The sequence below is a fragment of the Staurois parvus genome, unplaced genomic scaffold, assembly GCF_062004578.1.
Source record: "Staurois parvus isolate SC_StPar_1 unplaced genomic scaffold, SC_StPar_1.0 ptg001256l, whole genome shotgun sequence".
Lineage (NCBI taxonomy): Eukaryota > Metazoa > Chordata > Amphibia > Anura > Ranidae > Staurois > Staurois parvus.
In genome coordinates, this window is record NW_028319052.1 from 605,613 (window position 1) to 623,399 (window position 17,787).

Here is a 17,787-nt window from a genome sequence, read left to right on the forward strand (position 1 = left end):
GTAGCAATCGGGCTTTCAAAAGGTGTAAGATTTATTACAGAGATAGACTGACTGACCCTGAGGGTCATTTTTTGTTTTTGTAAGGGAAACTACAAGGAACACAATGTACATTAACAAATATTTACTGCCCTAATAAGAATTCAATGATATACTTGGAGGGACTGTTAAGAAAACTTTTAGAGTTTTCTCTATATATGATATATGGGGTATATGATTGTAGCAGGAGATTTTAATTTTTGTATGGATTCTCAGATGCATACCTCATCGCAAGCTCAGAGAGACGGTAAACATTTGAAGTCGATAAAAAAAATGTTACATCAGTTTAAACTGATGGACTCTTGGAGAATTAAACATCCAAGTGACAGGGATTACACCTTCTTCTCTCCAGCGCATGGGATGTACTCAAGATTGGACTATATAATGATAAAACATAGACTCTTAATCTCTCAAAATCAGAGATATTGAATATCAATGTTCCAGAAATAGACAAACAGAGATTACAGGAAGCTTTTCCTTTTGTATGGGAAAAAAAGAGTTATCTAGGTGTTAAGTTAACCCCTTCTTTAGACAGTATATATCAGACAAATTTTATCCCATTAATAAATGAGCTGAAGGATGATTTGTGGAGAATATCCACTGGATCACTTTCTTGGATTGGTTGTATAAATTTGTTAAAAATGGTGATAGTCCCTAAGATTCTGTATAAATTTCAAATGCTCCCAATATATTTACCAAGGTCATTCTTTGAGATAATAAAAAAGATGATACTTAAATATATATGGGCAAATAAAAGACCAAGAGTGAATTATGAGGTATTGTGTAAAGATAGAATGAATGGGGGCATGAGCGTGCTGGATTTTAGGAGATATTATTGGGCAGTGTTGATTTTGCAGATAGCATATTGGATTTATAACTCACAAGGAAAAATTTGGGTTAGGATGGGAAGTGCATTGAGTGAGTCACAGTTTGATACAATTACTGTATATGGCTTCCACAACAGTTTAGAAATTGTTCTGAAAATTCTAGCACTTTAACACAAAATGTGTATCAAGGATATGGGATAGTATCCATGAACAAAGGGGGTGGGAATACAACGCACTGTTAATACCCTTGGTGAGGACAGAACTCTTCCCTCCAGGGAAAGAGAACATTGCAGGGAACTGGAAAAAAGATAAAAACACATGTTTAAAAAATATCAAGGGGGAATTGTGCACTTTTATAGATTTATAAAATTAGGACATTTTTTTTTTAGGTTTGACAAATGGCGGTATTATCAATTAAGACACTTAGTTACAGCACTCCCACAGCTACTAAGGACAGTGGAAGACATGTATCCATTGGAACAATTTTTTAGCACAGATACAATGAGAAGGCATGTTACCTCTTGCATTTATAAGATTCTTACTGGTTTATCTGGATCTGCTTTGCCATTTAGTGTTTTGAAGGATCCCTGGGTCTGTTTATTTCATAATACTGACCTTACGATAAAACAATATAAGAACACAATGATATTTAATTTAATAAATGTGACAAAATTACTGATCCCTAGGTACTGGCAGGCTCAAGATCCCCCAAATATTAAAGATTGGATAATTAGAGTGGAGTTTATATATAGGATGGAAGAACTATATTATATCGGAGAGGATAGAATTTAAAAATTAAAAAAAATCTGGGACAGATGGTTGTGGTTTAAAAAATCCATGAGATACCTAGAATTGACTGGAGTGTAAAAGAGGATTGAGAAAGCAGGGAACTGATGGCTTCTCCACCTTTGATAAGAAAAGGAGAGTGGAGGGGGATAAATAAGATGATAAGAATAAAATAATAGAACAGGAAGAAAGAGATTTAAAGTAGGAGGTGACCAGGGGTGAGGGGGAGGGGAAGGGAATTTGTAAAAATTTGTTATGGACCTTGTATGTTCTTTTTTATTGTGTTGAAAATTGTTATAATTGTAATTATAATTTAAAATGAATATGAAAATATAATTTAAAAAAAAAGATAACTGACCAAGGTTCCAGTTACAGAATGTTATTGGATTTACACAGCACAGGGGTAAACAGCAAGGTACCTAAAATAGATGGAAGGGAAGAGTTAGGTGAAAATAGGCTGCTAGAATATTTAATATCATCACATAATTTTTTATTTTTTTATCTTTTTTTTGCTTCTTAATTCTGAGCATCAAAAAGGACAGGTTATGAGTAAAGCTAGCCATACGTGGGTCAGTTTTTTTTTTTTGTTCAGCTATCAGATTGAACAAAAAAACTGACCACATTCCCCCATCCACACATTAAGTGTGGATGTCGAAATCCTCCCGCTTTGCCATTGTATTCTGACAGCTGGGAGACTCCCCCCACCTTCATAATGCACATTTCAGCAGTGCAGCCTATTGCCTGCAGCACCGATCAAGCAAAAATATACTGACAGGACATTGAACAAAAGTCGATTGGTAGATTAACTCAGTTCAAACAATGGCTGCACATTGATCACAATTTGGCTGGTCCCTGCTGAACTGGCCAAATTTCTATGTATAAATGAGCAGCTTTACATCAAAAGCCAAGTGTACAATGATGCATAACTTGACAAAATGTCAATAAATTTTTATTCCATCTTGTACCCTTTGGTTGCACTGAGGGAGACCACTATAGGAATTAGGTAAATCGCATCTTATTCCCGTGCCATCTGAATCCTTTTTCAAATTGGAAGGGGTAAGAATTTAAGGGCTAGAAAAGGAAGCTCTCAGTATTGGGCTATAATGGTCCCAGTGAGGGAGTTGAGGTACTAAAAAAAAAAAAAAAGTGGGGTAGTCCCACCCACATACATGTTGGTGGTACTTGGATTCAAATATGGATCCACTATCACAGAGTGAAAGTTGTGGGCAGATCACAGATAGTAGAAAGGCCAAAGAAATAACCTGAAGTGCAGCTCTGATAGTTGGATGTATTTTAAAAGGGTATAAATGGCAACATGGGAGCCAAGGAAGACACAACAGGGGAACCAACATACACTTTTGCTCCAGTCCTAGCCAGGATTTTACACTGATTTGAATGCACCAGCTAATTACATGTGATAGATGTAAGGCACGGTTGTATTGGAGCACTTCTGGTAATTCTATTCCTCCAGCTATCTTTGTGAGGGTCATTAGTGATAAACAGATGCATGGCAGTTTGTCACCCCTAATGTAATGAAAAAGTAGAGAACGCAAGTCTGTGAAGAATGTCTGAGGGGCCATTATGGGAAGTGTTTGCATCATATAATTTACTTGGGGAAATATTGTCATCTTAAATGCACTACTCCTTCAGAGCTATGTTGGGTTCATTGTTTTCAATTTTAATGTCAAATTTTAAGGTCAAATTGGATCTTAATTAGAAGGGGACAAAAACTGGATTCATACCCTGATCATTCACGGTCAAGTGTGAGTCTTATATCCAACTACTGAAGGCTGGAGTGGGCTCATGGGAAAGGAAAGGACTGACTCAGGCTAACCACCTTGGAGTGTTGCCTCCTGTCCACCCATTATTATTATACAGTATTTATAAAGCGCCAATAGTTCACTCAGCGCTGTACATTACAAAGGGGGACAGAACATGTGACAGAACAATACCAATACAATGCAAAACATGAGGGGATTGAGGGCCCTGCTCTTTCGAGCTTACAATCTAGGAGGGAGGGGATAGTGGTACAGGAGGAGATAGCTGTGGGGGATGGAGTGGTAGGCAGAGTGGAGGAGGTCGGCAAGTTAGCAGGGGGTGGGGTAGGCTTCCCTGAAGAGATGGGTTTTCACACATTTTTCTTTGTTTCTGTTATAAAAGTTTGCAAATAAATAATTGTTTTTCATAAATTTAAGCCAAAATGTATTCTGCTACATTTCTTTGGTGAAAATAACCCAAATTAGTATTTATTGTTTAGTCTGTAGGAAAGTTATAGAGTTCACAAACTATGGGATATATCTGAAAATTGATCAATCCTGAAGTACTGACAGCCAATCTAATTTCTTAAGGTCCAAGAATGTCAGAACAGTACAGATAAACCCCAAATGACCCCTTTTTGCAAAGTAGACAGTCCGACTTATTTCATAACAGGCAAGTTGTAATTTTTTTGTCATTTTTCGGAAAATGAAGAAATTTAAAAAATAATTTTCACTTTTTTTTTTTTTACATACTGTCACTGTTTTTTTTAATTCTTTTTAATTTGTTATTTTTTTTTCTCTTTTTTTAAGATTCTTTTTTATATTGCACTATGACTAAAGTAGTATAATGTTACCATAGTAACATTGTACTAATTTGGGGTAGTGATCAGTATTTTTTTTTTTTACACAGTTTGCTTATAGCAGTGGTGGGCAACCTTTTTTTTCAACTGAGCCAAATCTCGCCAAAACCACGATTGAAATTTATTTTGAGAGCCACATTTTTAAAACTGAAAATACATCTCCCATATAGTAATTCATCCCCCATAGTAATTCATCCCCCATAGTAATTCATCCCCCATATAGTAATTCATCCCCCATATAGTAATTCATCCCCAATAGTAATTCATCCCCCATAGTAATTAATCCCCCATATAGTAATTCATCCCCCATATAGTAATTCATCCCCCATAGTAATTCATCCCCCATATAGTAATTCATCCCCCATAGTAATTCATCCCCCATATAGTAATTCATCCCCCATATAGTAATTCATCCCCCATAGTAATTCATCCCCCATATAGTAATTCATCCCCCATAGTAATTCATCCCCCATAGTAATTCATCCCCCATATAGTAATTCATCCCCCCTATAGTAATTCATCCCCCATATAGTAATTCATCCCCCATAGTAATTCATCCCCCATATAGTAATTCATCCCCCCTATAGTAATTCATCCCCCCTATAGTAATTCATCCCCCATATAGTAATTCACCCCCCCTATAGTAATTCATCCCCCCTATAGTAATTCATCACCCATAGTAATTCATCCCCCATATAGTAATTCATCCCCCATATAGTAATTCATCCCCCATATAGTAATTCATCCCCCATAGTAATTCATCCCCCATATAGTAATTCATCCCCCATATAGTAATTCATCCCCCATACTAATTCATCCCCCCTATAGTAATTCATCCCCCCTATAGTAATTCATTCCCCATATAGTAATTCATCCCCCATATAGTAATTCATCCCCCCTATAGTAATTCATCCCCCCTATAGTAATTCATCCCCCATATAGTAATTCATCCCCCCTATAGTAATTCATCCTCCATATAGTAATTCATCCCCCCCATAGTAATTCATCCCCCCCATAGTAATTCATCCCCCATAGTAATTCATCCCCCATATAGTAATTCATCCCCCATAGTAATTCATCCCCCATATAGTAATACATCCCCCATAGTAATTCATTCCCCATATAGTATTTCATCCCCCATAGTAATTCATCCCCCATATAGTAATTCATCCCCCATAGTAATTCATCCCCCCTATAGTAATTCATCCCCCATATAGTAATTCATCCCCCCCCATAGTAATTCATCCCCCATATAGTAATTCATCCCCCATAGTAATTCATCCCCCATATAGTAATTCATCCCCCATAGTAATTCATCCCCCATATAGTAATACATCCCCCATAGTAATTAATTCCCCATATAGTAATTCATCCCCCATAGTAATTCATCCCCCATATAGTAATTCATCCCCCATAGTAATTCATCCCCCATATAGTAATTCATCCCCCATATAGTAATTCATTCCCCATATAGTAATTCATCCCCCATATAGTAATTCATTCCCCATATAGTAATTCATCCCCCATATAGTAATTCATCCCCCCTATAGTAATTCATTCCCCATATAGTAATTCATCCCCCATAGTAATTTATCCCCCATATAGTAATTCATCCCCCATATAGTAAGTCCTCCCTGTCAATTCACTTACCTTTGCTCCGCGCGTTCCTCTCGCCGTATTCCCGCTCCGTTCTGGTCTTCAGGGCGGACTGCGAGAGGAGAGGAGTTCGTCACGCTGCCCCGCCTACATCCTGGCTGCCCCGCCTACATCCTGACAGCTGCAGAGTCCTGACTTTTGGGGCAGCCGCCCGAGAGGAGGGAGGGAGGGGGGCGGCCACCCGAGAGGAGGGAGGGGAGCGGGCGCCCGGCACACAGAAGAGCCGCATTTAAGTTTGTAAAGAGCCGCATGTGGCTCGCGAGCCGCGGCTTGCCGACCACTGGCTTATACCAAAGAATTACTTTGCTATAAGCAAGCATTTACCTGAATGAAATCGATTCATTCAGGGTTTCTTTTTGTTGTTATTAGCTGTGATTTGGCCACGGCTATTCACATCACACAGCTGGGCTGTGATTGGCCCAGCTTGTGCATGTGATCGATGTGACCATTCACAGCTAGACACACTTGGATGGCATGAAAGGAAGCCATTCATTGTATACAACTGTCATGTGACCTACTGCTCACAGCAGGTCACATGGTACTGGAAACAGGGCCGGTACACAGATCTGTCATCGGCCGTGTCCGAGGTACATGGCCGGTGACAGATCGTGCCGCAGTGCAGCCCTGCGGGCATGTGCAATGCATGTTCCAGACAGGATGCCATATGGCGTCCACCCGGAGGGACGAGCTGTTCACCCGGCTGCCATCTGGCTATAGTCCGGGCGACAACTGGTTAAGGAAGATAGAGGGGACAGGTATAGCGCTGTGTCATCCTGTGGCTTAACCCGGAAAGGCCAATGGGCCTCTCAATGCCACTTAAGAAGATGTCAGTGTGGGACTGAGTGCGGGCAGAATTCTGAGAGGATTCTGCAGGACACCACTGGATCCTCTGAGTATTTTAAGAGTATGCAACCCGCTAATTCTTTCCTGGGCAAAAAAAATATATTTATACTGGACAAGCTGGAGATCTGCTTAAAACATCACATACACTGCAATAGGCAAAGTGGGCTCTATTCACATATCGGTATTTTCCTCTTTAAAATTTGTGGTAAAATATCGCCATAGTGTTTTTCAAAAAGTTTTTTGGCATTCACAAAAAGACACTACTAAAATAAGGCATGCAGTATTCATCGAAACATGTGGTATTTAACACATGAAGTCATGCGGTATTTTATCTCATGCAATATGCAATGGAATGTATATGGTTGAGAATTAAAGTCCCTGTCAATTTTGTATTGCTAATAAAGAGGTAAATGGTTTAAACTGTAGAAATATGCCAGCTACTAAGTCAGTGAAGTCCCTGCAGCAAATGTATTAATACAAAAGAAAAAAGGAGCCCACAATACTAATCAAAGGGGAGCTGCTTTCACAGGGCACCCGTGGTGTGTCAAAAACAACTTAAATTAGGTAAATAAAAATCATCTTTATACAGTAAATGTCAAATGAATGAAAAGAATATAAAAATTACACACAAATAAAAATACCCTTCTTCTACAACATTGTGTTTTTTTTATTATATACAGTAGTTACAACCCCTGGCACAAAGCATAAAAACACCACTCTTGGAAAATGTTCATTCAATTGTTCAATTGTGTAGAAGAAAAAACAATCACAGACACGCCTCAAATCTATTTTCATTTAACATTCCAACCTTCTGGCGTTAAGAAACACTTAAAAAAAGAAAAAAAAACGTAGTCAGTTGCAACTGATTTTGCAGATTAATCAGAGGATAAAAATATGGAATCACTCAGTTCTGAGGGAAATATTATGGAATCACCATGTACTTTGCAGTTCTAAACATCTGCATCAGAATACATCTGCTAATTAGTCTGCACTAAAATAAAAATTCTTAGACCCCCAAGTGCATAACTTTACCTTTATCAACATTAAACCTCATTTTGCAACATAGTTGCCCAAATAAACAGTGCATAGTGGCCAGCTTGTAAATTGGAGACATCCTGTAAGGATGTTATTCCACCGCATAGCTTGGTGTCATCTGCAAAGACTGAAATGGTACTTTTAATCACAGACCCTATATTGTTTATAAATATATCAAAAAGTAAGGTTCTGAACACTGAACCTTGGGGTACACCATTAACAACCGTAGACAATTCAGAGTATGAATCATTAACCACTGCTGTCTGAATACATTCTTTTAGCCAGCTTTCTATCCATTTACAAACTGATTTTTCCAAGCCTGTAGACTTTACCTTACACAGAAGCTGTGTGTGGGGAACTGTGCTTTTGCAAAAATCCAAGTACACCATGTCCTCAGCCACTCCTTTGTCTAAAGTTTTGCTTACCTCCTCATTAGAGATGAGCGACTTATTCAAAAATTCGATTCGGCTGATTCGCCGAATTTGAGGAAGAAATTCGATTCGATGCGAATTAATTCGCTACGAATTTAACTTATTAAAAGGGTTTCTAGGCTTCAGAGAGCCTTTAAATTAGTGCAGAACACTGTACCTTTAATTTAAATGCCCTTGGAGATGAGGAAGGACAAGGAGAAGGAGAAGGATGAGAAGAAGGAGAAGGAGAAGGATGAGAAGAAGGAGAAGAAGGATGAGAAGAAGGAGAAGGAGAAGGATGAGAAGAAGGAGAAGGATGAGAAGAAGGAGAAGGATGAGAAGAAGGAGAAGGATGAGAAGAAGGAGAAGGAGAAGGAGAAGGATGAGAAGAAGGAGAAGGAGAAGGATGAGAAGATGGAGAAGGAGAAGGATGAGAAGAAAGAGAAGGAGAAGGATGAGAAGAAGGAGAAGGAGAAGGATGAGAAGAAGGAGAAGGATGAGAAGAAGGAGAAGGAGAAGGATGAGAAGAAGGAGAAGGAGAAGGATGAGAAGAAGGAGAAGGAGAAGGATGAGAAGAAGGAGAAGGATGAGAAGAAGGAGAAGGATGAGAAGAAGGAGAAGGAGAAGGATGAGAAGAAGGAGAAGGATGAGTAGAAGAAGAAGGATGAGAAGAAGGATGAGAAGAAGGAGAAGGATGAGAAGAAGGAGAAGGATGAGAAGAAGAAGGATGAGAAGAAGAAGAAGGATGAGAAGAAGGAGAAGGATGAGAAGAAGGAGAAGGATGAGAAGAAGGATGAGAAGAAGGAGAAGGGTGAGAAGAAGGATGAGAAGAAGGAGAAGGATGAGAAGAAGGATGAGAAGAAGGAGAAGGATGAGAAGAAGGAGAAGGAGAAGGAGAAGGATGAGAAGAAGGAGAAGGAGAAGGAGAAGGATGAGAAGAAGGAGAAGGAGAAGGAGAAGGATGAGAAGAAGGAGAAGGATGAGAAGAAGGAGAAGGAGAAGGATGAGAAGAAGGAGAAGGATGAGAAGAAGGAGAAGGAGAAGGATGAGAAGAAGGAGAAGGAGAAGGATGAGAAGAAGGAGAAGGAGAAGGATGAGAAGAAGGAGAAGGATGAGAAGAAGGAGAAGGAGAAGGATGAGAAGGAGAAGGATGAGTAGAAGGAGAAGGATGAGAAGAAGGATGAGAAGAAGGATGAGAAGAAGGAGAAGGATGAGAAGAAGGATGAGAAGGAGAAGGATGAGAAGAAGAAGGATGAGAAGAAGAAGAAGGATGAGAAGAAGGAGAAGGATGAGAAGAAGGAGAAGGATGAGAAGAAGGATGAGAAGAAGGAGAAGGATGAGAAGAAGGATGAGAAGAAGGAGAAGGATGAGAAGAAGGATGAGAAGAAGGAGAAGGATGAGAAGAAGGAGAAGGAGAAGGAGAAGGATGAGAAGAAGGAGAAGGATGAGAAGATGGAGAAGGATGAGAAGAAGGAGAAGGAGAAGGATGAGAAGAAGGAGTTTCAACCGCTGTATGGAGGGAATGTCACAGAACTGTCAGAAATAGCCTATTTCTGACAGTTCTGTGACATTCACTCCATACAGCGGTTTCAACCGCTGTATGGAGGGAATGTCACAGAACTGTCAGAAATAGCCTATTTCTGACAGTTCTGTGACATTCCCTCCATACAGCGGTTGAAACATTGTATCTATTTGTTTCCATAAATGGAAACAAATAGATACAATGTTTCAACCGCTGTATGGAGGGAATGTCACAGAACTGTCAGAAATAACGGAGCTCTGCAGATACACTTAGCGGAGCTCTGCAGATAGATACAGCGGTTGAAACATAGGCTATGTTTCAACCGCTGTATGGAGTGAATGTCACAGAACTGTCAGAAATAGGCTATTTCTGACAGTTCTCTGACATTCACTCCATACAGCGGTTGAAACATAGCCTATGTTTCAACCGCTGTATCTATCTGCAGAGCTCCGCTAAGTGTATCTGCAGAGCTCCGCTATTTCTGACAGTTCTGTGACATTCCCTCCATACAGCGGTTGAAACATTGTATCTATTTGTTTCCATTTATGGAAACAAATAGATACAATGTTTCAACCGCTGTATGGAGGGAATGTCACAGAACTGTCAGAAATAGCCTATTTCTGACAGTTCTGTGACATTCCCTCCATACAGCGGTTGAAACATTGTATCTATTTGTTTCCATTTATGGAAACAAATAGATACAATGTTTCAACCGCTGTATGGAGTGAATGTCACAGAACTGTCAGAAATAGGCTATTCCTGACAGTTCTGTGACATTCCCTCCATACAGCGGTTGAAACATTGTATCTATTTGTTTCCATTTATGGAAACAAATAGATACAATGTTTCAACCGCTGTATGGAGTGAATGTCACAGAACTGTCAGAAATAGGCTATTTCTGACAGTTCTGTGACATTCCCTCCATACAGCGGTTGAAACCGCTGTATGGAGTGAATGTCACAGAACTGTCAGAAATAGGCTATTTCTGACAGTTCTGTGACATTCCCTCCATACAGCGGTTGAAACATTGTATCTATTTGTTTCCATAAATGGAAACAAATAGATACAATGTTTCAACCGCTGTATGGAGGGAATGTCACAGAACTGTCAGAAATAGCGGAGCTCTGCAGATACACTTAGCGGAGCTCTGCAGATACACTTTTTGCCGGCTTGGAATTCTTCTTATTTTCATCCTACTTCTTCTTCATCCTCATCCTCTTCTTCTTCTGAGGATGAGGATGAGGATGAAGAAGAAGTAGGATGAAAATAAGAAGAATTCCAAGCCGGCAAAAAGTGTATCTGCAGAGCTCCTCTAAGTGTATCTGCAGAATAGAGGAGCTCTGCAGATACACTTTTTGCCGGCTTGGAATTCTTCTTATTTTCATCCTACTTCTTCTTCTTCTTCTTCTTCATCCTCAGAAGAAGAAGAAGAGGATGAGGATGAAGAGGAAGAAGAAGAAGAAGAAGAAGTAGGATGAAAATAAGAAGAATTCCAAGCCGGCAAAAAGTGTATCTGCAGAGCTCCTCTAAGTGTATCTGCAGAATAGAGGAGCTCTGCAGATACACTTTTTGCCGGCTTGGAATTCTTCTTATTTTCATCCTACTTCTTCTTCTTCTTCATCCTCATCCTCAGAAGAAGAAAAAGAGGATGAGGATGAAGAGGAAGAAGAAGAAGAAGAAGAAGTAGGATGAAAATAAGAAGAATTCCAAGCCGGCAAAAAGTGTATCTGCAGAGCTCCTCTATTCTGCAGATACACTTAGAGGAGCTCTGCAGATACACTTTTTGCCGGCTTGGAATTCTTCTTATTTTCATCCTACTTCTTCTTCTTCTTCTTCTTCATCCTCATCCTCTTCTTCTTCTTCTGAGGATGAGGATGAAGAAGAAGAAGAAGAAGAAGTAGGATGAAAATAAGAATAATTCCAAACCGGCAAAAAGTGTATCTGCAGAGTTCCTCTATTTCTGACAGTTCTCTGACTTTCACATTTACAGCGGTTGAAACATTGTATCTGTTTCCGAATAAAAACATCTGTATCCTAAATGGAAACAAATAGATACAATGTTTCAACCGCTGTACATGTGAAGGAACTGTCAGAGAACTGTCAGAAATAGCGGAGCTCTCTGCAGGGACACTTTGGCCGGCTGATCGGGAAAAATCCGATTCGCGCACCTGAAGTAGGCTAATATTCGGATTCGACGCGAATCTAATTTTTCCTGAAATTCGAATCGAATTCCACTTCGCCTGGTTCGATTCGCTCATCTCTACTCCTCATAAAAAGACAACATCTGTCTTTCATTAATCCATGCTGTCTGTTGCTTGAAATATTTTTTTACAGCAAGAACTCATCTATGTGGTCTTTAATTAAACTCTCTAGTATCTTCCCAACTATGGAAGTTAAGCTAACAGATCTGTAGTTACTTAGTAAAGACTTTGACCCCTTTTTAAATATAGACACCACACTGCATGTAGTATACTTGAATTTTTGCAAAATTCAAGTATACTATGTCCACAGCATCTCCTTTTGTCTAAGGTTTTTCTAACCTCCTCATAAAAAGAAATTAGATTTGTTTGACAACTTCTGTCTTTCATGAATCCATGCTGTCTGCTGCTTGAAATATTTTTTTCCAGCAATAACTTATCTCTGTGGCCTTTAATTAAACTCTCCAGTAACTTCTCAACTATCGAAGTTAAACTAACACGTCTATAGTTACTTGGTAAAGACTTTAACCCATTTTTAAATATAGGCACCACAATGGCCTTAAGACAATCCAATGAAACTATGCCAGTCATCAATGAGCCCCTAAAAAACAATGAAATAATGGCTTTGAAATGACAGAGCTCAATTCTTTTAGGACCTTTGGGTGTATGCCATCTGGTCCAGGTGCTTTATTCACTTTTATTCTGTTTAAATTTTTCTGGACCATATCAGTTTTGAGCCATTGTAGATCATTTGGAACTGTGTCAGTATTCCCATTATGGGCATGAGATTCCCCTCCTTCATATTATACACAGAGCAGAAGTAGGTATTTAATAAATTTGCCTCCTCTTTGTCCCCAGTCACCCACTCTAGAATATTTTGTAAAGGGCCTACATGCCCAGACCTAATCTTTTTGATATTAATATATTTGAATGTGTAAGAATTCTATTCAGTGCTCAGCATAAATGAGTACACCCCTTTTGAAAAGTTAGATTTTATTCAATATCTCAATGAACACAAGAACAATTTCCAAAATTTTGACATAACTGAGTTTTGTAGAACATTTGTTTAGCTCATTACATGAAAGTAAGGTTAATAATAAAACTTAGATGACAAAATCTTCAGTTTTACTCAAATTAGTTGATGCAAAAATGAATACACACCACAACAAAACTACTACATCTAGTATTTTGTATGACTTCCATGATATGTATGGACAGCACCAAGTCCTCCAGTCTTCAAGGTTGGAGACATATTGCAACATCTATCTTTTTCCATTCTTCAAGAATGACCTCTTTTAGAGCCTGGATGCTGGATGGAGAGTGATACTCAACTTGTCTCTTCAAAATTCCCCATAGGAGTTTGATTGGGTTCAAATCAGGAGACATACTGACCTGTAGGGCCCTCCAGGGCTCTACAGGTCAGCACTCTGGTACCTCTCCCTATTCTGGAAGCTTGGAGAAGTTTCTAGAAGCCAATGGGTGGAGGCCAGCAGGAGCTGATCTGTATATTCATGGGAGTCTGACCAATCCCAGGCAGGAGGCCTAACAATGTGGGAGACTGGCCTATAAATATGAGAGAGCCTGACCAGCAGTGGAGTCAGGTGGAAGATGGAGTACTGAGAAGCGTTGCTGTTAGCCTGGGAGGGGACTCAGGAGGAGGGGGGCTCTGCCTCCAGGCTGGTGGTCGGAAGGAAGCTGACACCTTACAGTCTAACACGGAAGGACGCCTTTTAGCCTGGAAGGAAACCAGCTCAGCCAAAACCTGAAAGCAGTTCATCCAAAACTGCAGGACACAAAGACAGTGTGGATGGGCAGCTCTAGCAGGGGTCTGAAGAGTTTCATTTAGAGGGGACCAAGTGCTCCTCATAGAAACTTATTGCTGATCTGTGAAGACACTGTTACCACTCCGGAGGGAGTAGAAAGTCCAGGATCCTACATTTTTTGCGAGGTTTGTACTCAGAGTTATTGTTCTAGCAAGCCGGGCGTCCCAGATACCCCTAGACCCTATCCAAATTGTTTATCCCCAAATAAAACAACAAAAATCAAGCCCATGGACTGGTTACTGACTCAGAATGCAAGTTTTAAAAATGCATGAGGACCCAAAACTAGTGGCTCTTAAGGGGGTAGCACTACAGTAAATAGTGAATGTGCCACAGAATTATAGAAAGTAAATGTGTGAGGATCTTCACAAAGTAAGTTTGCAAAATTCAGGTTTGTTCAGATTATTAGGATTAGGCTAGAAATAATTGAACAACAATGTGTAAATTAATATATGATTTTATATTTTGACCATAGATACCTTTTAAAGTGCATTAAATAAAATTTTGTTCAGATACCCTAGTTTAATTGGTTAAACAGGAATAAAAAGTAAAATTCTGGTTAGAAGCTAACTAAGTTTAAACCTACTTCCACCCCCATTCTTACTTACCTTGTAAAGGAAAGATGTGTATATGTACCTAATCTAATGGTGCTCTGGTCTGCTCACGTGATAAGATCCCAGCACCAGTTTCAGTGTAGAGGAGTGACAGCGGACAACGAACTCCTATGGGTGACTTCACTGCCCAAGCTTTGCAGCCATTGTAGCTGCTCTCTCCTCTTTCCTGAAGCCAGACACTGAGGAGATCACATCCCAGATCACAGATCAGATCACATAAACAGATCAGAGCACCCTTTAGATTAGGTAAGTGCGCACATCTTTCCTTTACAGGGTTGTTAGGAGAGGTCTTAGAATTAGTAGACTTGTTTAAAGGATAAATTCACCTATGGGAACATGTTACATGTTCCACCCATTTTTAGGGTGGATCATATAACATGTTCCCAATGCTACAGCCACTGGCTGATCCCCTTCTGTGACAGCAGTACAGGGAAAAGTTCCCCGTACAAGCTGTCACTTTTTAAAGACAGCGTGGCCCTCCAGGGCTCCGCCCACAGGGCCATGTCATTCATTCACAGAGTTTTGTGAATGGATGAACTACAAGTATCAACATCCTTTTCGGATGTCGGCTTACAGTTTTCAATGAACTACGATGGCGCTGTGGAGTGCTGTGGTAGTTCATTGATTCTTCTTGTCAGTGTATCAGCTTGCCCGTACTAGATGTGCGGGCAAGCAGATATACCAACAGGTCTGCAGGAGACCTGCAGGGCACCAATGATCTGCTGATTGCTGATTTTATGGTTTAAAGGCTCCTGCAACAAAAAATAATAAATGCATATTTTTTTACCTACAAAAAAAGGTGCATTTGTTATTTTTTGTCAAAAGGTAAACGTCTCCTTTAAAAGAATGGGAGTGTGACAAGCTCAGTAAAAAGCATCAAAAACTATTCCTATCACACATTCAGTTTCTATAATCTTAATAAGTTTTTGTTCTGCATTTTATTTCCTTGTGGATTTACACATTTCTCTGTAAGTGGTTTTATAACATCAAACATGTTTCACTTTTTTTGTTCTAAATACTCTTTTTCTGTTTTTATGTACAGGAATGATTACTGCTATTGGGTTATCTAATCTTCAATTTGTAGATATGAATTCGTCAAGAAATTTATTCGTCTTGGGTTTTTCCCTGTTTTTTGGATTAGTCCTACCAAATTACTTAGATGCAAATCCTAACTGTATTGAGACAGGTATGTTAAAGTTTGCTGAAAACTGTTTAAGTTTGCTTTAAGGAAAATTTCAGCCTTTTTTGGGCACATATATGTTACTTTTTATGTTTATTATATACTATTTTTTTTGTAATTCACATTTTTTGGCTGTACCATATTTCCATTATTGTGTTGTATAAATGGATTTGTATTTTTTTCCTCTAGTGACTATCTGTATATAACTGCTGTCATTCAGACTCCCTTTCTTAAGATTAACAATTTTTATTGTCATTCTAAAAACATGTTATAAATGAAAGGAACAAAATAAGGTACTCAGGTCCCATTGAAAAATAATAAAATCAGGACAAATAAAGAAAAAAAAACGAATAAAGTACATAAGCATGAGTATAAAGTATAGGATACAAGCATGAAAAGAATTATTAAGAATATTAAATTAACACCAATATTTGAATATATTGGTGTTAATTCAATATTCTTAATAATTATCTTCATGCTGTGTGCAGCAATAATGCATAAAGCAGCAAGATGCTTAACTCCTTGCTGACAACTTAACATAAAATAATGAGCAAATGTTTTAGGCAGGTGTGAAGAAATGCTGTAAATTAAAAATGCTTTACAAAATATATATTGTAATTGTTTATTTTTATCAATTTACAAAATGCAAAGTGAGCGAATGCAAGAAAAATCAAAATCAAATCAATATTTGGCGTGACTCCCCCTTGGCTTCAAAACCAGCATCAATTCTTCTAAGTACACATAGTGCTTGTGCACACAGTTTTTGAAAGAACTTGGCAGGCAGGTTGTTCCAAACATCTTGGAGATCTAACCATAGATCTTGCATGGATATAGGCTGCCTCAAATCCTCCTGTAATCCCAGACAGACTCGATGATGTTGAGATCCAGGGCTCTGCCTGGACCAAACCATCATTCTAGGACTTTGTTCTTCTTTAAACTGAAGATAGTTTTTAAACACATTGGCTGTGTGTTTGGGGTCATTGTCCTGCTGCAGAATATATTTGGGGCCAATCACAACCCTCCCTGATAGTATAGCATGATGGATAAATATATGTCTGTATTTCTCAGCATTGAAGACACCATTGACCGGGTAATATTGAGGACCAGAGCTGTTGACCAAGGAAATTGAATTCAACAGATCAGCACTTCATGATTACCTCCTTTCAACATCGAAAGATTTCAAGAAGTGCCAACAGCTCAGAACTGGCAGAAACCAATAGGACCCAGGTAAACCCATCTACTGTCGGGAGAAGTCTGCCCAAAAGTGGTCTTCATGGAAGAAAAGCCATATTTCCGATGTGGGAACTAGACTAAGTGACTCAACTGTGCAAGAAACAGGAGGCAGTTTGTTCACCAAAGGGCTGTAGAGCAGTACAATAATGAGTGCAGGTAACAGTGAAGCAAAGCAGAGGTTCCTATCAAGTTTGGGGCAGCATTTCTGCAAATGAATTTGGAGATTTTGTCAGGATCGTTGGTGTCCTCAATGCTGAGACATAAAGACAGATACTTATCCGTCATGCCATACCATCAGGGAGCGTGTGACTAGCCCCAGATTTATTCTGTGGAAGGACAAAGAAGAACAAGGAGTCCCTTTGTGGTTTGGACCCCACAAAGCCCTGATCTCAACATCATGGGGTCTGTCTGGGATTACATAAGGATTACAGAAGGATTTGAGGCAGCCTACATCCACAGAAGAGCTGTGGCTAGTTTTCCAAGATGTTTGGAACAACCTACTTGCTGAGTTCCTTCAAGAACTGTGTGCACAAGCACTTTGTGTACCTAGAAAAATATATGTTGTTTTGAAGGCAAAGAGTGGGCATACTGAATATAATATACTGAATATTGATTTGATTTGGATTTCTCTTTGTACATTCACTTTAATCTTATTAATTGATAAAAAATAAACTACTAACACTTCTATTTCTGAAAGCAATCTTAATTTAGAACATTTTTTCACACCTGCCGAAAACACAATACTAAATATAAGCAGTGGCAAGGGAGGTGGGATTTAATGTTCAGCCACCACAAATGTGTTCAGGGTGGCAGGAGGTTGTGTGCTGAGAGCACACTCATAGCTCTCTCCCAGCACACTGGTCACCGACAGCTCATGCTCAAGGCTTCTGTTCATGTGATCGATGAGAGAATCAAGAGGTTAATAAGATTGCATTATCAATCATAAAGTGCAGTATTATGATTCTTAAATTGCAGTGATGCCCTGACAGGGAAACCCATACTCATGGGTT

The 17,787-nt window shown here is 39.2% G+C and overlaps 1 protein-coding gene across 1 annotated transcript in view; it reads left to right on the forward strand.

Moving 5' to 3' along the window:
• The window catches only part of SLC23A1 (solute carrier family 23 member 1), a 684,016-nt gene that overhangs the window by 591,929 nt on the left and 74,300 nt on the right, over positions 1-17,787 (forward strand). Inside the window, exon 11 of the mRNA XM_089660642.1 lies at positions 15,407-15,550. Within this exon, the coding sequence (XP_089516768.1) occupies positions 15,407-15,550 (144 nt within the window). The remainder of the gene's footprint in view (positions 1-15,406; positions 15,551-17,787) is intronic.